Source organism: Ambystoma mexicanum, chromosome 4p, assembly GCF_040938575.1.
Source record: "Ambystoma mexicanum isolate Mex_15411 chromosome 4p, UKY_AmexF1_1, whole genome shotgun sequence".
Classification (NCBI taxonomy): domain Eukaryota; kingdom Metazoa; phylum Chordata; class Amphibia; order Caudata; family Ambystomatidae; genus Ambystoma; species Ambystoma mexicanum.
Genome location: NC_090927.1, coordinates 1093103378 through 1093130358, shown reverse-complemented (window position 1 = coordinate 1093130358; position 26981 = coordinate 1093103378). Strand labels below are relative to the sequence as shown.

The 26981-nt window shown below is 43.0% G+C and overlaps 1 protein-coding gene across 2 annotated transcripts in view; it reads right to left on the bottom strand.

Moving 5' to 3' along the window:
• Positions 1-7416: 7416 nt before the first annotated feature.
• STX7 (syntaxin 7) overlaps positions 7417-26981 on the bottom strand; it is a 415618-nt gene continuing 396053 nt past the window's right edge. For both annotated transcript variants that reach the window (XM_069606681.1, XM_069606680.1), the window contains exon 10: positions 7417-11562. In XM_069606681.1, the coding sequence (XP_069462782.1) occupies positions 11467-11562 (96 nt within the window). In that variant the 3' untranslated portion in view covers positions 7417-11466. The remainder of the gene's footprint in view (positions 11563-26981) is intronic.

Genomic DNA, 26981 nt, shown 5'->3' with positions numbered 1-26981 from the left:
ACACCCGGAACCACGCTGCAGCCTTTGGCGACGCCCCCACTGAATCCAAACAGAGTGCCCTGATGCCCTCCTTGGACTTCTCCAAACTTGCATGTAATTGCACTGTAGGGGGTAGTAGTCGCCGCCACCATCACATGCTAAGCAGTCAGCCATGATCGGAGCCCCATGGAAAACCCACACAACAGCTCTCCACACCAAACCCCTCCACCTTTGCACATCTGGTGGACATACATTCCCGCACATAGCAAGAGAAATAAACCCCTCACCGCCCAAAAAGGCAACCCCTGGACTCTCCCAGGCTCCATTGAGAAAGGGGGCAACCACAGCACATAACAGCCACCACCCCCACACCGACAGACCAACCCCCACACACCAATTTACCAAACCTTGCCCAAAATGACCTCATCATTACACACACCTGCCCTCTCAATGGACACTCCGCCTCTCCGGACCTGCAAACTCATTAATGCCCACTCCCTACCTGCACATGCTTTGCAGATCAATGACCTCAACAATGAACACATCCTTGGCCATTCCCACTGGTTATGTCATCTTCCAGAACAACAGACCCACTTCTATGGGAGGTGGCGTCGCCCTAATAGTGAGAGACTCCCTCCCACTCAGGCAAATTAACACATCCATTGATGGCAACACAGACCTATTATCTCTCAAGCTGGCACCCTCAACCACATGCACGATTACTATCCACCGGTCACCCGGCTCATTACAGAACTTTGAGGTAAACCTACTATACATCCTGCAAGATAACTTAAAAACCTCATCTAAAAGTATCATTGGGTGACCTTAATCTAGGCCTTCATGACCCCAAAGACCAGCTAGCCACAATGCTATTTAACGCCCTCGATACCCTGGGCTTCAGTCAACGTATCACCAACCCCACCCACGTGAAGGGATGCACACTAGACTGGACTGCTGACCACAACTGTGATGTCGCTACCAGCGCTAACTCGCCCTGCCCTTGCTCTGACCACCACATCATCCATTTCACTATGCCACAGCTCAAAAAAACCAAACATCATGCACAACCCATTGCCTCCGGCAGTCCCGCAAAGCTCTCGGAAGCTCACCAGAGCAAACATTGCGCCTTTGATAGACACCCTATGCCCCCGGCCTTGCTTCACCTCCGACCCCAACTCTTTAGTCAACCTATACACATCAACCCTCTTGAAAGCAGTGAACACCTTAACCCCCCACACCCCTCCACCCATAGTTGCACACACATCCAAAGCAGTCAGACACTCCACTCTTGGTTTATCCCTGACCTTCTGGAACTTATGCCCAGCTAACCTGGCAAAAGAATCCAAATCACACCCTTAAAGAAGAGTTCACCAAACGCTATAAATCTGCTACAATCACTGCAAAATGCACACAAGAATCAGCAATGCCAGTTCTGACAGGAAGGACATTTACAGGGAACTCGAATCCACAGCCCTACCTCCCCCCCAGACCTACCAAAGATGAAAGCTGGTGCACAGGCATCCAAACTGCTCCATTAGGCAAAAGTGATACACTAAATAAGAAGATCCTCCTACACCAAGCACATTTCAAACATGACCCAAAAGCCGTAGGCTCCAGCTTCGCACCCACCCAATCCATCCACCCCCAATTCGCCTTTTCCAGATATAAAAGTCAAAGCTAATCAAAAGCCTGAAACCGTAAAAATGTAAAGGTGGCATTTGCCCAGCATCCCTCATCAAAGAGTGTGTCGACACACTGGACCCCCTCATCACAGCCTTCATAAACGCCAGCTTCACAAAAAAAAAAAAAAAAAAAACACTGTTCCATCCAGCCTTAAAGAAGCATGGGTCCTCCCTCTCCTCATAAAAACAGCCCTGGACCCAGCTATTCCCTCCAACTACAGACCTATCACCACTGTCCCCTTCTTACTACAAATACTGGATCGGGCATCCTACCTGCAAGTACAGCAGTTCCTAGAGGATAACCAAACCCTAGGGATGCCCAGATCGGGCTTCCGCTCTGGGCACAGCACTGAATCTGCCCACCTCGATCTCAAGAATCAACTTGACCAGAAGGGACAAGGGTAATGCTGCCCTGCTCCTCCTCCTAGACCTATCTGCCGCATTCGACCTGGTCAACCACCAAATTCTCTGCCATCACCTCACCACTCACAGCAACTTCTACCCCGCAGACACCGCTTGGATCGCATCCTTCCTTGAAGGAAGAGTCACGAGGGTATTCTCGGAAACCGCGAACGCCTCACCCTCTCCCATTCCCTGTGGGGTCCCAAAAGGGTTATATATCTTCCCAACCCTTTATAACATCTTCACCAGGCCCCTTTTCATTCTGGACTCACTCGTCATAGCCTACACCAATTATGCCGACACCCAAATCTTGGTCCCAATCTCAGGCAACTACGTTAACGACTCAGTCACCCTCAAAACATCTATTCCACAATACAGGCGTGGATGGCAGCCAACCACCTCTGTCTCAACAGTGACCAAACTGAAATCTTAATTGTCAGTCAAGCCAATGCCCTAGAAAATCTCAACAACCAATACACTGACTTCCAGATTGACGACTGCTCAATTACTGTCTCAATCACAGTTAACACTCTATGGGTCTACCTCAACGCCTCTCTCACCATGTCCAGACAAGTTAGCGCCATTGCCTCCTCAGCAGCTTACACCCCCAAGGTCCAGAACACCTCCACACCCTTCCAACAACTGCCTAACCATTGGCCGTACAATCATAGGACCCAGGATCGATTACTGGAATGTTCTCTCAGCTAACACCCACAAACAAGTCATTCAAAATAACGGCCTGAGAGCAGCCCTAAATTTCCAAAATAGGGCTAAAAGAGATGCACACTGGCTCCCAATACAGGAGTGCACCACCTTAAAAACTCTCTCCATCGTCCACAGGTACCTCTCCAATACAGCCCCCCCTACCTCACTGTTAGGGAGAATTCTCTGTTAAGGCTAATTTCCCAAACCTAACGAGTCCCCCAGCAGCTTTGCTGGATTTTTGGGGTTTATTTTTTTCTCCTGCTAAGAGTGAGACTCTTTTTCTACCACTCTTAGGCATGATTTGAGAATGTACTTTGACTGTAAATGTGTTTTATGGGCTATGGGGTCTTTTACTCCATAGGGCTTAATGTGTTTTTGGTATATGTGTTACACAGCACCTTCAGTGCAGTAACACAGGGGTGTCATAGTGACCCCCAAACATAGACTCCATACTCTGGGACTGACTGTCTCCCAGGGAATGTAAAGTCACCATTGGCTTTACGAGTCTCAAATTGTGAACAGAACCAGTACAAACCATCATATTGTGGAAGTCCTGGTAGGGGTAATTCGATTGCCGCTGGGTCTGTTTTCCAAGAGGGCACTGTCCAGTCCCCCCTTGTCGAGTTTCTGGCTGGTGGCAGTGGATACCACGCGAAATATTCCACCAGAATATTTCTTATGGGATTTTCCCATTGATTTTAAACGCAACACTTTTTGGTGCAATGTTAAAGATACCGCTGGGTTATTTATTTAATATTTATTCCCCGGTTGGCTCTTTTTTCCAAGACTTGGTTTTAAAATGGCGGTTGTGTTCGCCTCTGAAACTCTAACCCAAGTCGAGCCCTTTGTTCCACTTTTTGGTGGGCTTCTGCACAGAAGCCCTCCAAATGGTGCCACTCTGTCTGTGGTCTACAGGATGTGTGGGAGCGGGATTAGGCACCCTGGACTGAGTTACCTTGGCAACTCAAGTCGCACTCTTGTGCGATTGGCCCAGTGGTGAGGCGCCCGGCTCACCACTTAGCATGTGTGAGTGACAGCTAGGCTGTTGAATGGGGGGTTTTCTGCATAAAAGCAGGGCTTTGGGGACTGGAACTTCAGAAGTCGCCACAGGACCTAAAGAATCCGAAGAGGGGAGAAGCTGAGCCATCTACGACGATACCACCGGTGGAGCCCTGCTGTACAAACTCACCACCTCCCCGACGACAGAGGAGATCTTCTTCCCTTTGAGCTTGTGGGACCAACCAGTCGCCTTCCTGAATCGCCCATGCCAAGCCCCGGGGGGGGGGGGGGGGGGGGGGGGGGGGGGGGAGTGGTTGTTGTGAGTGAGCGTGTTGGATCAGGTGATAGAGTAAGGAGCAGGGAGGATTGGAAAGACAGAGAAGAGTGAGATGAGAAGGTGAGACTTGGTAAGCAAGAGAAAGTGAGTTAAGAGATCCAAAATGAGGGAGGAAGAGAGGTGAGATGGGTGTAGAGAGCAGAGGTGGAGTATATAAGGTGATGGTAGTAGTAAGGAGCAGGTAGGAGAATGGGAAACATTGCAGGGACAGACAGCGGAGGGGGCGAGAGAGTAGGGAGAAGAATGAGGAAGACCGGAGGGAGAAGCAGATGAGATAGAAGGGAGATGAGAGAGAAGGGGAGAAAGGAGTAGTAAGAGAGAGACAAGGAAGTATATTTAAAATAAAATGCATGACTGCAAAGGGGATATTAGCCTCTGACAGTAGCAAATAATTAATTCCCTAGGTTATCACAGTTGCCAATTAGATCATGGTTTGCGATTAAGGTATACAACAAGACTCCCAGGGTCTGATTCACAGAAGCATTTTCAAATGGTGCAATACCCTTATTTATTGGTTATTTATAAGGCGCTTGTACAATAAGACAATGTTTCTAAGCACCACAAGGCAAAAGGGAAGGGAACAAGGGAGTACATAAACAATTGAAAATACAATGAATAAATACTAAAGCAAAACGCGGTCCTACTGGGCCTTGTGACATTCAGAATGTGCAAGTGCAGGGAGAGAGGGTGCATGGGTGGAGCTGTCCCGAGAGAAGAGGGAAGTCAACTGGTCAACTGGCCAACAGGTAAGTGCAGGGTGGGGACAATCCACCCAAGGCTAGTGTGGACCCTGAGGGCAGTGCAGCAGGGGATGGAGGGGAGGGTGCTGCTAGCGACTGGGCAGAAGGCCAAGACCCAAGTGGACTCTTGAGGGACCAGGCCACCAACCTCAGCAACAGAGGGCAGAGGTTAGCACAGTGGGGAGAGAAAAGTCTTGAGTTGTTTGCATAATTTGAGGTAGTCTGGTTCAAGACCGAGAGAGAGGAGACTGTTCCAAAGGAGGGAGAATGCTGGGGAGAGAGAGATCAGCCCTCTACTCAGAGAAACTTTGATCAGCAGAGAGTTGGAGCCAGAGGACCAAAGGGATCTGGAAGGAGAGTATTTAGTAACAGAGTTGCAAGTAGCGTAGTCACAGCCAGCCTTGTGGATGATATGAAGGGTCTTGAATTTGGTCCTTGCAGCAAGTGGGAGCCAGTGGAAAGATTTTAGAGCTGGAGAGATATGGTCCCAGGGCTTGAGGCCAACAATAAGTCTTGCAGCCCTATTCTGGATTAGTAGAAGAGTAGAAATGAGGTAGGCCAAGAGCGGAAGCGCTCGAGCAAAACAAGAGTGAGAAAAGTAAATCTACCTATAAAAGCAACACTAGCTGCTGTAAAAAGTGGAACTGGTAGGGACCTCAGGCCTACAGCAGGAAAACACAGGTTAACAGTAAAAGGTTTAGTTCCACTTAATTCATTGCGCTGCTAGATCCAAAAAGGTTATTCGAACAAACACCAAATATATTTCCACACTAATATAAATCAATTATCGAGTTGAAACATGGATAGTTGTTGCAGAAATATTGTATTTGAATCCTTCAGTTAGGGATGCCAGAGAAGTCTGCCTACTCTTAACCTATTCTGGATTAGTTGAAAAGGACGGAGTGAAGAAAGAGGGAGGTTGAGGAAGAGGCGGTTACATTAATCCAGCCTGGCCGAGGACCAGAGCTCTAGTGACGTTGAGCTTCTGGGGGAAGGTGAGGAAAGGGAGAATGCCTCTAAGGAGGTGAAGTTGAAGGTGCGCTTACTTGGGAAGGTCCAATATGTGAGGAGTAAAGGAGAGAGAGGGGAGTCGAAGATGACCCCAGGATTTCTGGCCTCAGTGGAAGGAGAGGGAGGTGAGCGCCAAGAGGGTGTCCAGAGTGCAGGAGGGCGACTGGGAGGTGTCCCGATGGGAAGAATCTCGGTCTTACTGGCATTACGACAGAGATCATTGGAGGTGCACCAAGACTGAATAGCAGACAGGCAGTCAGGGATGATAGAGGAGGAAGAGGAGAGCTTGAAGAAGAGTTGTGTGTCATCTGCGTAACACTGGAAATGAGGAGAGAAGGCAGAGATCAGGTGAGCAAGAGGTGCAATATAGATGTTGAAAAGCCAAGGCGAGAGGAGAGAGCCCTTGGAAAAAGCCAAGGCGAGAGGATAGAGCCCTTGAAAAACTTTGTGAATCAGGCCCTTAGATTTACAGGGATTGATCAACTTCTTGACCTGTGAAGACCATAGTTTACATAAAAGAAAAATCCTGAAAGGAGAATTCTACTCCTCAAAGTGGAAAAGGAAGGAACTTAGTGTCTCCCCTTCATTCCCAAGAAAATAATTAAAATTTAAATAAGCATTCTTTTTCTAAATAACATTGCACAAAAATAGAATTCAGCCTTATGTGGATTTCTAATTTAAATGAAGTTGATACCTCTTCTATTTAAATTTTATTATCTCATTTTATAATCATTCTTTTGTGCCTCAATATATTATTCACCCTCCGTTAAAATACCAATCTCGTATTTATGACCCAGCTAGAAACTAATGATGTCCAACATTTTTAAAGCTGAACTAGCCATAGAAAAGGAAAGTCAATATTTTTCTCAGATGCCAAAACCTCAATAGTTTCAGGGAAAACTAAGTGAACTGCTGTTGTAAAACGTATTCTAAGAATGGCTTTGTCTCTTAAAAACCAACAACCGATAAAATGTGTTTATTTTGGAGCAGCATTACTCTAATCTTGAAAAGATATTTAGATCTGCTTGTATACGTATGGATATTTGTGTTTGTATTGTGAATGTTAACAATAGGCCTTAACAGCAGGCAAGTTGCGCTTCTTTTCTGTACACAAGCTCCCTGTATTTATGTGGAGTATTGTGGGTGACTTCCACGGAATTCAAAGTTAAGAGACAAACTTTAATTTATTGCTTTATGATTTTAAACAAATCAGACTATTCCGATTAAACGCAGCAGTTTTCTTTTCCCAGATTTTTGGGTGGGATTGTCATGCTGGGGTTTTTAGATCAGGGGTATTTCTCTGTACAAAGAATCAAACGTTAGAACTGTAGATATATTCTACAGAATGAAGTCATAACTAAAAATAACAGTTTCAAGAACCGAGCGAAGGCTAGAGATGATCAATTTCACAGAGAAAAGCTTCAAATGTTCTATCCTGCACCAGTGAATGGGGCAACTGTTGCAACTGCAGCTTCTGGTTGCACAAACAGACATGCACACGGACTCTAGTGGAACACACAAAGCAGATCACAGCAGAGAAAACAAATGTCAGAGCAAAATGCATTGTTTAAAACTGTTTATTTCTAACAATTGGTTATTATTATAAATCAGTTAATTATTTCTTCCCATTAAAATGTTGGCTATATTTCTTAAGCAGGGTTCTCTTTATTTACAAAGAAGTGGAGGTACAAAATCCAGAACTACAATTCAAGTCAGAGTTGCACTATAACGTCATGTGGTCTACACACAACCATAAGGCAAATTGGTACAATGAGGAATTCATTTCCCTTCAAGGCTAACCAGACTAAAAAAAAGACTCGTATTGAGAATCTCTTGCAAGTCACAAATGACAAAATGGAATAGATATTCAGTAGGCCCCCAATCACAGCGGTAGGTTTTTACAAACAAAAACATTGATTATACTTGTCTACTACACATGTCCACTAAATTGCCTTTATGAAAACTTAATTGATTCTCAGATCCAACTTTCAAAGTTTACCCTAACTGTGGCACTTAGCATAAGCATGGCTTTTACAGCTCCTCAAACAATTGGCAAAAAAAGTTCTGAACATTTGAACATATGGAAATAATTTCACAATTCAATGTTTGTCTGAAAACAAATCAAACCATTTGGAACATATGACTGGTGTTTCATGATTCAATATTAAATCAGAAAATGTGAAATTGAGGATGAATAATCTGTCAGTTATTTGCAGTTGAACAGACAAAAAGGTGTTACATTGAGTTGTATCATATCATGCATCTACTCTGAAGTTTGAAAATATGCTAACACCAATTATACCATAATATTTCAAGTAAGCTGAGAAACAAGCACTCAGCCTTTTTGTAATGCCTGACAAACACTTGCTTTCTCAAAAAATGCTCTATCATTTCTTCATCAATTTTGTAATTGAAAGCATTGCAAAATCAAGGTAATCTGGATAGAACAGAATCTGTGTAGTGAATGAAGTATTCAAAAGATAGTACATCTCGTATGCTCTAAATTCACAATTTATATACATACAATTAATGTAATATGAGCATGATACAAAGCTGTAAATGCACAAAAATATAAGGTTTGGCACGGATTACATATTATCAATTCAGTTCCTCAGCTACTGTAAACTCAAAATGAGATATGCAAATTCAATGTGGAGGGGTATGGAGAAGGGGTATAAGAACATCCAAATCCATGTATAGCATAACCTTTAACCATATACCTATATTATATACCATTAGTTTAAGTAATCTGGGTGGAGGCTGTTAAACAGCGCACCCAAGACAATGCCACAAAGAGTGTTCAATACCATGCGTCTTTCAGTATTCGGTGAGGGGACCATTGCTTGGAAGTAGGATCACTAAAATGGTCTGCTCTTTTAATGCCTTATTGTTGTAGATCGTCAAATATGCAGTGGCCACATTCGGACATGATGTTGCTCCATGGCTTATTTCACCTGAAAGTTATATGTAAGTATGCATGCAGCAAGTGGGGTGCCAGGACAATTGGAGAAATTATAGAATAAGGAAGGGAACGTGCCTGACATGCATGTTCAGGTTATAAAGTGTACATGATTTGCATAGCACAAAGCATATTTTCATAATCTTAAACCATCATCCTCAAAAATGCAACATAGGAGCTTTTGGATTGCAAGGATTTACCCATGCCTTTGCGCCATTAACTTTTGACCTAAAAGCATACCTTCCAACTGTCCCTTATTTATAAGCGTGAAGGTCCCAATTCTATGTATTTGTCTTCTTCATTCCAAGCCAGCACCGACTCTGGTCATTGTAGTTAAACATGTTCCAATGTTTTGCTGAACATGGTACCTCCCCCTTAACTCATCCAACTCAACACTTCCATTGAAGTGGAGGAACAAGCTTCGAGCACCTCATTTGCTTCTAGATGCTCTCCATCAGGATCATTTTGAATGCAGTACCTGGTCCCATTCCTCCTTTCTAATTACTTTTGTTTATTGCTAGCATTGAAGATGGAGAACACGGTAGGAAGAATTGTCACCACCTCAATTTAAGTAAATACAAATTGGGACATGGAGAACAGATTGCCTCCACACATCCCTCTGTGCTCTTTTCTCAATGTAGCTCTAGTGCGGTGAGGGCAAAAGCCCTTTAATAGTTGCGTAACATGCAGAAGACCTCAGTCAAAACTCTGTACAGAGAAGAAACCTGAGGAGTTGTGACACAGATATGGTTACCCTGAATCCTTTAAATTCTTTCTTTTTCTTATTTTCAAATATGAGAACTCCCATATCCACAAATATCGACTTTGGCAATGGAAACCCCACATCAGTGAGAAGGTGGTCCGAGTCTAATGGTTTGGTGAGATGGCAAATGTAGGCAAGACGTCAAGTCTAGATGGGAAGTGCAGAGTGGCTAGCGCGGATTTCAGTCATTCAGGTCGCGGGTTTGGGTTATCAAAAGGTCAAATTTTGTAATTTATGAAATTAAGGTTCATTGTTTCATAAGAGCCAGTGGTTATATCTAGCTATGATTCCTGTGTTTCACACATACACTGATCAAGTTTAGAAAATAGGAATATTTCATATTTTAAGTGCAAATAAAGCTAAGCAACATGAAGCAGAACGATTTCCTGAATCCATGAATTTTTAAAATATTTCACGATTCTTTGTACTGAATTCACGGGAGGTCTGGAAGATCAACATACATTATGGTAAGAATGGGCACAGCTCATAAGTTAAGTCAGATGGAACTGCCTCTATGGAAAAAATAAATAACAATTGTAAATGAGTCACCCTATTTCCCCGGGAGTTGATCAAATGCAGACACTCGCAATCAGCGAGTTCATTGGCAAAGACCAAAGCACAGCACACGTGGCTGGATGCGTGAGCTGATCAGCCAAAACGGCAGCAAAAAGTAGTAGGTTAGTTCTTCTCAGCCCGTTTTGAATGATATTGGCACTTAGTGGGTGGCACTTGCCTCCTACCCGCATTTTGAAGCTACTGTGCTTCAGAAGAGGCTAACATTTCTAAATTAAAAAGAGGGAAGCCTATCAAGATATTCCATGCAGCTAAAGAGAAGACTAAAGCCAATTTTGCAAGACTCTGACCACACATGGAATCCTCCTACCATGCTCACTTGTGCACACATTGCCCCTTCCAAAAGTGTAAAATACTTTGGCTTCATGTGATCAGAGAATGCATGACATCAGGAAGAATATCAAGATATATTTAATATGCAAACGTCTATCGACCAATGAATTACTTGGCACCGCCGGTAGCCATGATATTTACCAGCCATCCCATGCATATTAAATTGATCATGATCCTGCAGCCATATTTCATTTTCACCAACTGAAACAAGAATCTCAAAAGGGGCCAGGCAAGCCGTTTGTTATAATCCAAAACACCCATCAATCTGTCCTGGTGACAGTGGCAAAACAGCCGACCAGTGATCTCATCTCTTACCATTTTTCAGGAGAACTTCTTAGTAACACAGGACTGTACTATTCGCTTACCCGTTATGTTTCCTCTATGTGCAAAAACTTCCTTATGCAAAGGTTATGGGCGTGATGGTTTACATTTTTAGCACAAAATTAAATATATATTAATGTACAACTGCAAAACAAAAGACATGAAAATCGATTAATAAATGGTTAGTCTTTTCAGGAAGCGTCGCCAAACAGCAGCCATGTGATTTTACTCTCACATCTAATATATTACGGAAAGACCACTTTTATATAAGCCAATGCCCAGAATGAAGGTGCGAGGCCTCCAGCAATGAGTTTTTATAGTAATGGCTAAATACAACCTGTGCATTTAGGTCTTTTGTTCTTTAAATTCAGAGCCTAAGGAGTGCCTTTTCAGTTGTTATATTACACAAAAGTCACATGTTTAATCAATCAATCAAATCTTGTTATTCACAGTCCGAGATAGGAAATTGCCCGACAGACATTTTAGTGTAATTTTTGTAAAAAACATAAAAACTAAGACAGAGGAAAAACGTCCATCCAGCGGCAGCGGAATGCAAATGTACAATTACATTATTCTCTCAGGCGTATGCAGGTAGGACAGTTTGATTCTGGAAGTAACTCAAGGTGTGGGATGTGCTGCAATGGGCAGTCTAGTTGCCTTGCTCAGCTTTTCGTGGTTCCCCAGATGATGAGGGCAATGGCCACCACTACGACGACAAGGACCACAATGAGGATGCAAATCTTTTTCCGAGACTTGCTCTGTAAAAGCAATAGAAATACACGGATTTTAAAGTTTGAAAGGCACTTTCAAATCAAAGTCAGTTGCTACACGTATCTGACTGCAACCCAACCAACCAAGGGCTTAGCTCGATGGACTCACACCCCCTAACCCCTGTCCCCACAAACACACATCATATTATACATTGAACACCACATCAGGCATTTCATCAATCAGCACGGCTGCATCACTTGCTGGCATCAGGCGCAATGGGCGCTGGGGTATCAGATTTGGGCAGTGAACCATTCGTCCCCATTCCTGGTACCACTGTGCTGCGCAAACGGAGGAAATGCAGCTACTGATCCCTCGCTGCAAAAACGCACATCACACGCTGTAGACCCACCACCAAAGCCTTGGTCAAAAATCGGCCCCTGGGGTTTTGGACATCTAGCCAGTTTTCTGTGAAGAGCAGGGAGGAGAGTCAACGTGCAGATGCACTGCCACAAGTGGGGCTGGAAAGCAATGAAGAGTGCTGTAGCCAGAGGTTTCCTTTTTATTGAATTATTAACACCTCTCCCATACAATTCATGCAACGTAAGCTACAAAACTGTTACTTCATGAACTGCAAAATGGAAGAAATTTGACCAATTGTCTAGACAAAAAGCGGATTCAATGGGTTCGATATTACTTAGGTGACAGCTTGCAAGCAGCAAATCAGTTTGAGGCAAATAATTGGCTAATCTTCTACTGATTAGCTGTAAAATAGGTATCACCCACACTCGTAGCTCATAGCAAAGTTATTCCTTTGTAGCTTGCAATTTGAAAGTTAGAAGCATAATTGATCACAACTAAACACACAGCTGCAAAACAAGTATATATTTTACACTAAACATTGCTTACCAGCTGCCAACTAGGGTTGGTTCAAGTTTCACATGGGTTCTTATTTTATCAAATTAATATCTCAAACAGAAGGCAGACTTATCTGGGCAGAAACACAACTCTGCAAAATGGGGCACATTTACCAGATTATTTTCTTTATTCACAAAAGCAGGAACGCTCCTGCACAGACCTTTTCCAAAGAGCACAGATGGCAGGGTCCCTCAGGAGACTGTGGCTGGATGCAATTCTGGGGAATACTACATTAGATACCCGGTGATTGCCCTCACGCCCAGTCCAATTCATCCTCGTCAAAATCCCAACAAGTTGCCAGTTGATGCCATGGGTGTTAGTCTTAACAGAGAACAGTAGTGGCACAAGTTATCGTTGCTTAGCTTACCATAACTGGCGAATTTCTGGTGTTTTTCAGTTTTACGTGTAACCACAATGTGCATAGGTTGTTGTTACTACAAAATATGTATAATGTCCCTTTACCAAAGTTTTTGCCTTGAATGTGCCAGGTTTTTCTTAGGGCAACTGAAACATACGTGCCTTTAACAAAACATTTTCACTGAATTATATAGGTTTTTAGTAGCGCAACTTAACCATAACGTCCCTTTAACAAGGTTTTTTCACTGAAATATATATATATATATATATATATATATATATATATATATATATATATATATATATATATATATATATATATATATTCTATGCCAAGTACTTTGGGGAATAAAGCTTTGCTTCTTCCAAATACTTTTATGTATAATCATAATAAGAGACTAACCATTTCCATTCTGGCCACATTGCCTTTACTTGGTCCGTGACAGCTTTTCTAAAAAAATACCCTGCTTCCCCTATACTTACCTCTACCATCTTGGTTTTTTAGGTTACTCTTATTGGAAACAGTTGATTTGGATTAGTTTTCATTGATTAACCGTTTACCAGATTAAGATACCCAGTGACCTTTGACTGGTCAGCTCTACCATTGGACCAGTTGTTCAACCAAAGACTTGTAAGTGTGTTTTCACTTATACATAAACCTGACAACCGGTTACCGATATTCTTGTCATTGAGACAGCGTCTTTCTCCTTATCTGAATATTGCTTCTTAGACCAGATCTCATGACAGGTCAAGAACAAACTTTGCGAAATCATCCCCAGGAACACTTTCATCTATGGCCATACAAGACACTCCATCTTTTTTGGCCTATTTTAAATAGGTAAGAACAACTAGCTGTAATTGTTCCTTAGGTGACAACTTCAGTTTATCCATTTTTGTTCAAAAACACTTAATTATTCTCTCCGTGAATAGCATATACAGGCATTTAGCACCAGTAATAACCTGGTTGTACGGAAAATGTATCTGTTTGATTCAAATTAAGAGATTTAAGTTTTTGTCAATTTTTGATAACGGTTTCACTCTAAAGGCTGTTAGACACTCTAAAATAATTGAGTCCATTTGAACTATGCACTGTACACTTTAAGTCCAGGATGTGAGTGTTGACATGTAACTCAGAGATGTCCTTGAATTGAGGTCGTTTTGAAATTGTTGCTTTTGAAATTGCTTATTGACTAAAAATATTATATTGTTTAAATTTAAAATGTTTCTTTTCTTTATAGAAATGTTATTCTTAAAGAAAAAATGCCCCTGATCAAGAGTTGGTTGCTACTCGAAACGCGTTGGGCCTACCATCCTGTATGAATAATGAATCGTATTGTTTATGAATTTATCCTTCAAGTTGTCAAAATTTAATTATTTAGTGAAATTTTGAATATATATATAAAATGCCTTTAAAAGACTTTTCATCTTCAACGATTCTCTAATCACCATTAGGCTTTGGCCTTTTAGATAGTGTGCAGGGGACGAAGCTTTCCTAATAGGAAAACACTCTTTTGACCAAGCGGATTAAGTACAGATTTTGGGCACCTCCCTCACTTCCTGCCCCTGCCAGACATACTGGAGCCAGGGGCGGGCTTCACTCGTGAATCCTGCCAAAGGCAAAATGAACAAAGTTACCAAACCTGGTTTGGCGCACAGAGTAAATCTCAGGAAGGACCTTACTGGCAAGAAATGGTGAAAAAAAGAAGACTGGGGTCATTTTGACAAAATGGGCACCCATGGGCAAACGCAGCCCGTGGTAAAAACACACAATGGTAGTAAAATGTAAACCACTGCCACCAGCCATTCATTGTAGAAGGGGTAATATAAAAATCTTACATGAGAAACTAGACAAAGGGGATACTAAGTAACCCATCCAGCACCGTATAGTAAGATAGTGTGTGCTGGTTCGAGAAAGTCACAAAATGTAAGTAAAGTCAATTTCACTTCACTGCTCTTGGAAACAGTAGTTTCACCAAGGGAAGGTATTTACACATTTGGGAAATCTAAGAGACATCCCTGTGCCACTGCACTGAAGGTGCTGTGTCACAATGCAAAGATGATGCCTATGGAGGCTGTCAGTCTCCAAAGTCAAAAACCAAATCACAGAAAAATACATGAGAGTGTGGGGAAAAAGGTCTCACTCTCTCCAGGTTAGAAATTAAAAAGTCCTAAAGTCCAGCAAAAGAGCTGGGGGTCTCCAAGGTAGAGAGGAATTAGCACATTTCTGAGAATTCTCCCTAAAAATGGTCCTCGCAAGATTCAGTGTCGTGATGCAGATGTCCAGTGGCCGGAATTTTAATTGAATGTGAGCAGTGACGCATGGAAAGTAACCGTGGATTATTGTTACAGCACACAACGTCACCCAAAAGAAACAGACAACACAGAAGAAGTTTCAGAATTGCTTGCAGAACTGCTCACACAATCCACACCCTCTCAGAAATTGACATCTAAGAAACAGACAATGTTCCCCGTTTCCCCACTACATGTGGACAAATCGGAAATATCACACACAGAAACAACCAAAGCATCTTCGCTACTGATTGAGGATTGGGCTCGGGATGTGAACTTCACTCTTCCTAGTGTTGAAGATTTATCCACCACAACAGAATCGCAAACAAGTATACTTTTAAATGATGGCTATTAAATGAACCAAAATACATTGTATTCGATTGCTGCCTGATTAAGATTATGAAAATAATTAAACGTGATCATAAATTGCATAGGAGGATTTGTGGGGAGCCATTGTTGAAGGTTACTTGTGTAGTCAAAGGCACCAACCTCAAGATCAAGGGTAGCGGTGTACACCACCATAACTAATGTTCATGGTCTGCTTAACCTATACTTGGAAAATTGTCTGTTGGAAATGTACTTTGTTCATCTGCTTCAGTACAATTTCAGGTTTTTCTAACTTTGTGAGACTGGAGTTCCTTTAAAAAAAAAAAAAGCGTAATACAAATATCGGAAGGATTTCATGTTCCCCATTATTACCCAGGACACTCGAACAGGTGTAAATGAACAATACTCTGGCTGGCAAAAGGCACTGGCTTGCTAGTGATGGACAGTGTGACTGTCCAGGTTTTTCTGCTAAATACTGCACTTACCACTTCCAAGACATAGAAACCAAAATGAATAGTGATTTCAGTCGTCGTGCAAGTATCTGAATGTACATCTTCTGTTGCCATGTAAAAATATGGTTTCATTAATTCCATTCAACTTCTGCAATCCAGAGGAATACAAATAGACCGAAATGTTCAATAGCCAAGGCCATGCGAGAGCAGTTCCCAGACATAAAGCAACAATATGATGCATGGCACATCGCAAAATCAATTTTTGAAAAAAAGAATTACAGCGGCTGGAAATAAAAAGGCTACAGAAAACATGTTACATTAGTCACAGTTTATCAGCAAACATCTTTGGTGGAGCTCAGAAACTTGGATGTGTGGATATTCCGCTTGAAAAATGGTGTTCATTGATGCACCATTGTTCAAACATACACTCTTGGAAAGAAAACTAAAATTTCCACAAATATGCATATGGATAATTGAGCAAGGAGCAGGAGCATTAGATAAGATGGTTGGTTCGAGGCTCCCCTCCTCGCAGAGCACTTGAGAAGATTGTGTACAACAAAACGCTTTCAAGGGACATAAGGGAGTCTCAGTTCTGCCACACTGGAGATTTGGAGGTGTTCCATAACATGTGACTGAAGTACAGGCCTAAAAAGGTAAACTTTTGGCACAGATGGTATGGAGGCCAGAACAAGACTGGCTGTACTTGCACACAACTAGAACTTTGGAAGGGAACAAGCAAAAACTGTAGGAATTTTCGGAATGCCTTGTTACAAGGAGTTTACCAAAAGAAGCAAACCGTGGGTGGCAAAGCCAATCTTCCAGCAGAAGGATTTTGAATATGTGAAAGATCTGACATTGAATGTGCTGGCCAAAATACATGGAATTGATCCAGATTTTGTTTCCAGGGCCCAGACTATGCCACAGAACATTGCAAAAGAGGTTTGCCCTGCCATACTTGAACTTGTTGAAAGGCTGACTTCCACACATTTGAGTCTTGCTTGCTTCACACTGTTTTACAAAGCCAGTTTCAAGATTTTGCACAGTATTCGGAAACTGTTTTCATTGTACAATAAATGGAATAGAAGGACACTTTAGATGTAATTGTTAAATAATGTAATTTTAAGTAATTACAGTTTGTGAAGTAGTATCGCTACATAGGCTTTAACATTTCTATTTTTCTTTGATTTGTGTATTTAATACCATCAATATAATTGATTTATATTACAACAATAAATGTCAGTCTGATTATTTCAAGTATGTGACTCAAATAAAATGTAGGAGATATTATATGGCATTTATAAAGCGCCTATACGCAAGTGTTTCAAGGTGCGACAAGGCAAGGAGGGGTAGCAGGGGGAAGACAGAAAGATCTTACTAGGCCAGGTGACATTGAGATTGCATAAGTGCGGGGGGAAGGGGAAAGGGGGAAAAGTGTGAGGGGCAATGGGGAGGGGGCAGTGCAGTACATGGGAATGACAGTAAAAATAAATAGAATAAGTAATAAGTAAAAGTGCGGCCAGCTGGTGGCAAGTGCAAGGGTAAGTGCAGACATTGGGTGTCAAGTGCTGATAGAGGGCTGTATGGATACAGAAAACAGTCCCAAGTGCGGGGGATGCCAGCGAGGCTGTGCAGGGGTGAAACTGACGGGGAAGGGGACCTGGGCCCAAGATCAGAGGGTAGCCAGGTGACCAGTGCAGATTCAGTTTCAGCCAGGAGTTCAGCAGGGGAGAAAAGGAGAGAAAGCCGAAGCAAAGAGGAAGGTTTTGAGGTGCTTCTGCCTCAGGTTTCAGGGAGGCTGTTCCAGAGGGAAGCCCCAGCTGAAGAAAGATCTACCACAAACTTGTTGCTTGGAGAAGTGACAGACCTTGAGGGAGTTGGAGGCGGATGAGCGAAGAGCTCGAGAAGGAAGATATTTAGGAAGAGAGAGTTGAAAGTATTGAGGCCCCAGGCCCCAGAAGGCCTTGTGGACAATGCAGAGGATTGTTAACTTAATCCTCGCAGCCACTGGGAGCCAGCGCAGAGATTTCAGTGCTGGAGAGATACGATCCCTGGGCTTGAAGCCAAGGACATCTTGCAGTCCTGTTCTGGATGAGTTGCAGAGGGCGGAGAGTAGAAGCAGGCAGATTTAGAAAGAGGCTGTTGCAATAGTCCAGCCTAGAGAGAACCAGAGCTCTGGAGACAGTGAGCTTCTGGGGTAAGGAGAGGAAAGGAAGAATACATCTGAGGAGATGCAGCTGTTAGTGTGACTTCTTATAGACGTCAGATTTGTGAGGAGAGAAGGAGAGGGTGGAGTCGAAGATGACCCTGAGGTTTTTAGCCTCACAGGTGGGAGCAGGGATAGGGCCAAGAGAGGCCAGCCAGAGAGTGACAGGAAAGGAGGGAGCAAGAGTGCCGACGAGGAGAATCTCAGTCTTACTGGCATTAAAGCAAAGATCATTGGTGGCGCACCACTCCTGGATAGCAGACAAAGTCAGATGAGAGAAGGAGAAGGAGTGGCAGAAGGGAGCTTGACAATGAGTTGAGTCTCATCCGCATAGCACTGAAAGTTGGGGCAGAGAGCGGCATACAGTGGGCAAGAAGTGCAAGGCATTGGTTAAACAGCCAGGGAGAGAGGTTAGACCCCTGCGGAACACCATAGAGGAGAGAAGGACCCAAGAGACTGGTAAGATTAAAACCAAAAGTCACAGGAGCTACTTTTGGCTTCCCCAGGCAAACTAATGTAACGCTATAAACTAGATCCTTGTTCCATCGTGGTTGCTCCTGGTGACCGGTTACTGCTGGGTACCCAGGCATTCCCGTTTATTCAACCCTAATTTTGAGCCTTATTTGAATGAACTCACAATAGTTGAAGAATCTAAGATGATAATTGGATCAGCAGACAAACAGAAACTCAATCTCTCCAGAGCTCTGGTCCTCTCCAGGCTGAATTACTGCAACAGCCTCTTCCTCAATCTGCCTTAAATCCTCCCTTCGACCCCTTCAACGTCGTCCGAATAGTACTGCAAGACTTATCCTTGGCTTCAAACCCAGGGACTGCATCTCTGAAGTCCTAAAATATCTCCACTGGCTCCCGGTGGCTGCGAGGATCAAGTTCAAGACCCTCTGTTCAAACACCAGACTTTCTGGGGCCAGGGACCACACTACATCCGACTCTTTCCCTAAATACCTCCCTCTTGCAGACCATCCTTCATCGATCTGCAATTCTCTGCAGATCAGGCGCTATTTCAAGCAGAGAGTGTCTGGTAGATCTATTTCCTCTGCAGGATCATCCCTCTGTAATCGCCTCCATGCCCCTCTCAAGACCCAACTTTTCTGTTCTTCATTGTGCTAATTCCCTCCTCAGTCGCAATGACTGGCTGCCTGGTCCCTTCCGAGCTCCACATGGCACCAGGTCCTCCTAGCCCAGTGTACCCCAGCACCTGGTCTTACTGCCCCCCCCCCCACAACCTGCACTTGCCCTTACGCGACCCTTTTCCCTGACAAGTCTGGTGGGGTGTGCCTCTCTTCCGAGCCTAGTCCACCCCCACCCTCTCGCTTCGCATGTGGTCCTCACTCCCTGCTTTCTCTGGAACTTGCCCACCTTGCCTCCCCTTAGCACTTGCCTAGCCCCTTTGACCCTCTTCTGCTGCTGCTCCTCCTTCTGCAATTGTTTACCTCCTCTTGCCCCACACCTCCCTCCCACCCTAGCATTTTCCCCTTCTGCCCTGACCTATACCTCCCCCCCTCCCCATTTCCTCCCCCCACACTTGTTACTGCTCTTGCATGTTTCAAATGACATGGCCTAGTAGGACCCTTATTGTTTTCCCTTCCCTGCCCTCCCCCCTTTTTTGTCTTGTGGCACCTTGAAACACCATTATTTGTATAGGCCCTTTACAAATAATCATTAAATAAATAAAACAAATGAAGTATAACCTTGTTGGAAAGTAGGGATCATGATAAGTGGCTACAGATAGCAATAGACCAAAGGTTTATGCGCCACAGTGTTAGCGGACGTGGAAATAACAAGCAAAGGAATATGTCTTGCCCGATACCTGCGGGCTATGGCGCATTAGAAATAAATAATTATAATGTGCACTATGAACATGAGCCTGTGGCCTTTGCACATTTACATATTACTGTGGAGGCACACATGAGAAGGACAATCAGGCGAGCATGCATCAATGCAGAAATCAATACGATTGCTGGAATGGACATACACAGAAGCTTTCAAAACTGCACTAATTCGAGGCATGCTGTGATTTTAGTGATGTTCATTTCTTTTTCTTTTTATTGTTGCTCATTGCATGTGTGGCCCTGGCTACAACAGTCCACCCAGCATGGTGCGGAATTGACGCTGTCCCCCCTCTCCCTTTCTGATCCGTCCATCTCTATATATTAAGCCACCGCTTTTGTATTTAAATACTGTTCATTTCAGAAAAGAAGTAGCCCACTGCACAAAAAAAATGGCCCCACACTTATTTTCTTTTTTTCGGGCATTACTTTATTGAAGTATAGGGGAATCTGACCCGGTGTGCACCTTGATTAGGGTAATCTTTCAAAGAATGCGTAAATGTAATGGAAGTAAATATTTTCATATGTGGGATACTTGAAAGATTTCCTTGTTTTTCACTGCACAGCTTGCCATTAATTGTGTTACATTTTGTGGCATGTGTTCCCAAAACAAAACTCCCTCCGACGTGCTGTAAACGCTTCATGAAGGCTTGCATTGTTATCTGTCCTTGAATCCACCACACTAACCATTTAAAGGCCAAAAGTGTTGAATATCCACAGAGTAAGATTCACTATATTGAAAGCTTACATATTACTGGGATCTGTCTTTCGAAGCGGTTGGTCATTCGTCAGAGAATGGAAACAAGACAGAATGTAAGCAAAGTTTTAAATAATATTTATGCAAGTGAGGATGGCAATTGTGCTGTATGCTACATAATTAACGTTGTAATGGATGAATGTTCAGTTTGACGCAAATAGACATTGTATATGTTAATTGTACCTTAAATTGATAGTTAACAAATATGTACTGTATAAACAATTATAGACTGGGTACTGAAATATATTTTTGCATTCTCGATTTTACATAGTTATATTGTACCCATGTGTGCCTGTCATGGGTACAGTTTACCGGTCGACAGCTTCTTCAACCATAACTCAACAATAATCCTCAACAACGCATCTTTGATAACCGTTATCTGGGACAATTGCCAGAAACCAATCTGTCCTTTGGCAGATGCAGTAATAAGGAGAAACATGGCATTCTATAGTTTGTGAAAACATGCGGATGCGAATGAGTTGCATTTGAAATTTAAACCACCAATTTCTTCTCAGTAACGGAACACCATGTGCCTCGATCAGAAATCAGTGATGGAAGATAAGAACTTTCTGTGAAAATGCAAAGACTAGAATTAATCGATCGATGAACGGAATCAGCATTATAAGATCACTGTTCAAAGTTGAACAGAAAAAATTAGAACCATGCAATGTTCGCTAGCTATAACCTCCATTGGAAAAAGTTACGCATGTTTTTGTGGACTTAATTACCTCTTTTCAGCGTTATGTCAAAATTAAAAGTACTTTTTACGCTCGAGACTATTGGGGTTTTCTTCAAAATAAACAGTTTTATCATTTTGCATCTGTTGTGGATGTGTCCATTTATGTTACTGGTTCTGCGTTAGATAACATTATGACGCTGGTGATGACAGGGTACGTTTGGCTACGCTGCCAACTAACGTCATTAAAATAGGTGGAGCTCATTGCAGGGGTCTAGTGATGTCAGCGTTCGAGTGATCCGAATTAGTGCTCCAAGGACATTTGAACATAGGGCGATGGATCAACGGATAAGATTAGCACAAGATGGCGGTACCCGACCCGTCCTTTTTGCATGTGTTAAAGTGAGAAAAATGTGGGTAAGTTGCATTAGATTTTTTTTTTTTTTTTTTTTTTTTTTTTTTTAAGAACGATCAATGTATGCTCTAAAATACATGCCCGATCTATTGGGCCAATACAATTTCTGACCGAACTTCCCCTTTAAAAGTTCTATTCTTGCTCATTTTCTCACAACTTGATTATTGCACTTCAATCTTTTTTTTTAGTCTGCCTATTTGGTTCTATTTCGTCTTCATTCTACCATTAAATCTGCTAATAATCCTTGCTGGTTTCCTCTCTGTGCTCATGTTTCTCCTCCTCCTACTGCCCCTCAGTTGGTTTTCCTTCCACGCTCACCTTCAGTTCCACTACTTATATACCGATTTTAAATAGTTTCATTGCCTTGCACCCTCCTTAGCGTTTAGGCTCCTACTTGCACTGGTGTTAGGGAGAATTCTACGAAATTTGCTAATTCCTCTCTACCTTAGAGACCCTCAGCACTTTTGCTGGACTCAAGGACTTTTTTAATTTTCAACCTGCAGAGAGTGAGACAGTTTTCCCACTCTCTCATGTGATTTTCTGTGATCTAACACTTTCTTTTTTGGTTTTGGAGTCTGACAAACTCCATAGGCATCATCTTTTCATTGCGACACACAGCACCTTCAGTACAGTGGCACAGGAAGGTCTCTCAGATTTCCCAAAAGTTACCTTCTCTTGGATAAACTACTGTTTCCAAGAGCAGTAAAGTGAAATGGAAATTACTTACCATTTGTAACTTTCTAGTCCCAGCACAAACTATCTTACCATTGGGTGAAGGAGGTGTTACTTAGTATCCCCTTTGTATAGTTTCTCATGTAACATTTTTTATGTTACCCTTTCTACAATTAATGGCTGGTGGCAGTGGTTTACTTTTTACTACCATTATGTGTTTTTACCGGGGGCTGCGTTCGCAGCTGCAGTAAAGCACCCATGGGTGTCCATTTTATCAAAATGGCCCGGTCTTCATTTTTTGCCATTTCATACTGGAAAAGTCCTTCTTGAAATTTACTCTGCGCGCCAAACCAGGTTTGGTCCATTTCTTCGCTTCGTCTTTGGCAGGATTCACAAGTGAAGCCTGCCTCTGGCTCCAGTAGGTCTGGCAGAGGCAGGAAGTGAGGGAGGTGCCCGAAACTCCCTGTACCGAATCCCCTTGGTTACAGGATTGCACCCAAAGTTGATTGGCTGGCTGGCTGTCCGGCAAGGACAGCCAAACTGCTGTGTGTTTGACAGCTAGGCTGGAGTGAGTCAGAGAAACCTGCATAAAAGGCAAGGCTTTTGGCTTGGAAGGCAGAGTCGACCACTGGACGAAGGAATCCGAAGAAGAACATGGAAGAGATGCTTGCTGCAACTCCTGGACTGTTGGTTTGCCCGGTGAAGCCCGGATCTACGTGATCTGACCGCGGCTAATTTTCCTGTGGCTAAAAAGTTTGCATGTGAAATGTACGAACCACAAAAGGTTCGTACATTTCCCATGCGAACACATGTTCAAAACCCCTACATACCCACTGCCCCACCCACAACACACCCCCTACATAAACAAACCTTACTTACCTTCTCTTCACGCTGTGTCCCTGCAGCGCCAGTTCCCTTTCACTTCCGTTATCGGGAACCGGCACCGCAGAGTCCTTTTCTTTTTTATACTTGCCTACAATGCTACCACCAAAGGTTTGAACTTTTGGTGTTCGAACCTTTGGTGGTAGCATTGTTCAGACTTTTTGTACGGTCTGACCTTTTTTCGGTCCGATCGTACAATTCTGTGAAGCCCTGCTGCTGTGCTGAAGCTCCGAATTCACCTCGACTAGAGAAGCCCTGTAAGGATGACTTCTCCCCTTGAGTTGGTGGGACCAATCAACTCCAAAGTGAACTTGTTTGGACATCTTCTCAGAGCTGGCTGTACTTCCACTGCTGCTGCTGCTGGAACCTAAGTGCCAGGGAGAGGAACACCAAACTGAGTGCATCACTTTCAAGTCAGACCTGAGCTTTTGGCAGATCCTCCGGACTCCCAGTAAGCAGGAATGACCAAGCCTGAGCCACCTCAACAGAGTGCTGGACCCCAGATGCGAGGAAAGTCCTGAGTCGTATCCGAGAACCGCATTGGTGCTATTTGCTGAGATGCGAGGAGCTGAAACCGCAAAGTGCCGCTGAATAGAAGTTGGTCCTTTTCTGCCACTGACCATCCCGTTGTGTTGCAGGAGTCCCCAGAAGTCCTCCCTCTTGTCCCCACGACGGAGGCACAAGAACAAAAGGATATGCAGAGCCACACAGGAACAAAAGCCAGCTGAACCATTTCTTCTACCCAAAGGTACTGTACAGTCTAAGAGAATTTACCTCTTGTTGTTGTAACCTTACTAGTTCTCAGTTGAGACGTGTCTTGGTTGCTTCTGTACAGTTGCTTTCATCTTCTACCACTCACAAGCCTCCCAGCTTGTGACCCTACTTTGATTCTACTTTTTCTACAAAGACTTCTAAAACATTGTGCAAGACTTTTACTTACCTGCAAGAAGTGCTTCAGCTCACCTAGACTTCGCCCAATTGACATTGGCTAGCCTGGCTCCCTGAAGGACTCTTCTCTCCTCTACTTGAGTCTTACCTTCCCACCAGGAAAGAGTTAATTTACTTTGCATTGGGGGGTTCAAAAGTACTTACCTGCTTCAGAATATGTGTGTGATCTCTTGCTTTATTCTGTAATCTCTTTACTTCAACACTCATCTCAGTATTGCTCTAAATGTACCAGTGATATATTAATGTCCAGAGTGTCCTGGCTATTTAAGTCACCTGAGGGTGTAGGAAGTGTCTATGTGCCATCCCAAATGGGTATTTGCTGATTTAGAGAAACCAAGAGTATGCATGTTGGAGTTTATTTGTGTGTCAGTTTGAATAAGCCTTACTCAGAAGGGGCAATATAATAGTATCTGTTAAATAAATTAATAATTGTTTAATCAAGAAACCTTGAGTGTACGTGTTTATTTGGATACTTGTCCCTGTCAATCTCTGTGTAACTCCGACTGCTCAAATCAACTCCTCTTCAGATAAGCCTGGCTGCTCAGCCACACTACCAAACTGTGTAGTAAAGACTTATACCAAAGGTTGGGTTCCTATTGCCAGGAGGTCAAGGTTGTTGTAGTGCACCCAAAGGGTACTGCTCCAAATCTCGCCTAACAATATGCATCCCTAAAGAGGGCATAGGGGGGTAATTGCCGCCTCCCCTCTATTGGATGCTCTGCCCCCCCCCTGACCCTCCTCCTCCTCCTCCTCTGGTAAATAACTCTTTCCAGGAGCCTTAAATGTGCTCCTTCGCTCAGCAGTCATTTGTGCGTTTGCAGGCTCTCCATTTGCTTAGCCCGAGTTCTTTTTTCTGGCCTGAAAGGTACACCACGGGAATGAATGGGCCATGAATATCACTTCGGTGGGGCCATCACTGTTAAAAGCAAGCTACCTAAATGCTGAGCAGAATATTGTTTTCCAAATGTGCATCTTAAACTTGCCTAGAAAAAAACAAAAAAGACATTTCCAAACTGAAACATGCTCTTAAACTTACAGTCACTAATTTTCTTTAAAATGTGTTCATTTATTTGTAGGACTACCTGTGCTTTCTGTGCCCCTTCCTTTGTGTTTTATCCCTGAATATATTTCTAAAGCCATTATGTGCTTGGCAAGTTGCATAATCACAAATAAATGCTTCTATTGTTCAGTTATTAGGAAATTAAACTGTGGGTTCTTGGGTGCCAGTTTTTGATGTTTACTATGGGTGCAGAAATTCCCCCACCCTCGCCTTGAATATAAGCAAACTACCACCCCAACCCATCCTCTGGCTGAACACATTTTATAGCTCTTGTTTAAAAAAAAAGAATTGCAAAAAGTGGTAAGATTTACAGCCAGTTTCAAATATATATCATCTTCACAAACATCACTCAACCTGTTGAGCTACCCTGGTATGTGCATGAAGTATATGGGAAAATCCGAATGCACCCGTTTAGTTATACGTGCAGTCCTGACCTCATCCCGGAGTCAATTACCATAGAACAAAATTGAGACCAGGAATAACTATCAGTAAGAAAATACAAAAGGGGATAAATGGTGTATATCCCCAAAACAAAGGGGAAGCAAGTGTACAACAATGAGTATAGGGAATATAAATTGTAAAAGCTTTATTAAAAAACCTCCCTGTGGTTAAAAACATTTAACACACAAGGATAAATCCAATCACAAAGACATTCAGAATGCAACAATTTAAAGGTTTTACAGCAAAAGTGGAAAGATAAATGGCAAGTGAATAAAGTGCTATGGTGACTTTTGTACTAACAAAGTTAGGATTAACTGGTGGGGTAGAACAGTCTAAACTAATTTCAGATCAAGTAGAGTTTGGTTTAACGTAGCACCAAAGTTTATGCATAGGCCATTGAATGGTAAGGCCAACTGGTGTATGTTCTTCCGTGTGGATATTGCCATATTTTGGCAGAACAAACGTGGACCTGATATCTTATAACATCATGACTGGCATCATGCCCAAACATGAATATGTGCTTAAATGGGAATACTGGCATATACTGGTGCAGCCAATGTGCAAATGCAGGGATGCAGTGTTAGGGAGAATTCTCAAACATTTGCCAATTCCCTTCACCTTCCAGATCCCCAGCAACTTTGCTGGATTTTGAGGACTTGATTTTTTTTAACCTGGAGAGAGCGCGGCCCTTTTTCCCCACTCTCTCATGTATTTTGATGTGTGTTTTTACCTCTGTTTCTTTTGGTTATGGAGTCGAAACAACTCCATAAGCATCATCTTTTTCATCTGTGTCACACAGCACCTTCAGTGCAGTGGCACAGGGAAGTCTTTCAGACTTCCCAAGGTTTAAATACCTTCTCTGGGATCAACTACTGTTTAACTACTGCCTAACCCCCCTCTCAGTTTAGTGCGGGACCTCAGAAGTGAGTAAAGTCCACCTTGACAGGCAGGAACCGCGCGTTTTGCTATTTGATGTACTGCAAGGAGCTGAAACGCGAAACAGCCACTGAAAGTAAAGTTTAACAGTTGCCAGCTTTGATGGTGCCAGTGCAGTGCAGGAGATCCAACGTCCTCCCTCTTGTCCCCACGACTAAGGCCCAGGAACAGTGAGATCTGCAGAGCTGTACAGGAACAGAAGTCTTCATCTGCATCTTTTTCTTCTTTACCCAGGTACTGTAAACTGAGAACTTACCTCTTACTGTGGAAGTGCTTACAACTTCTGCAA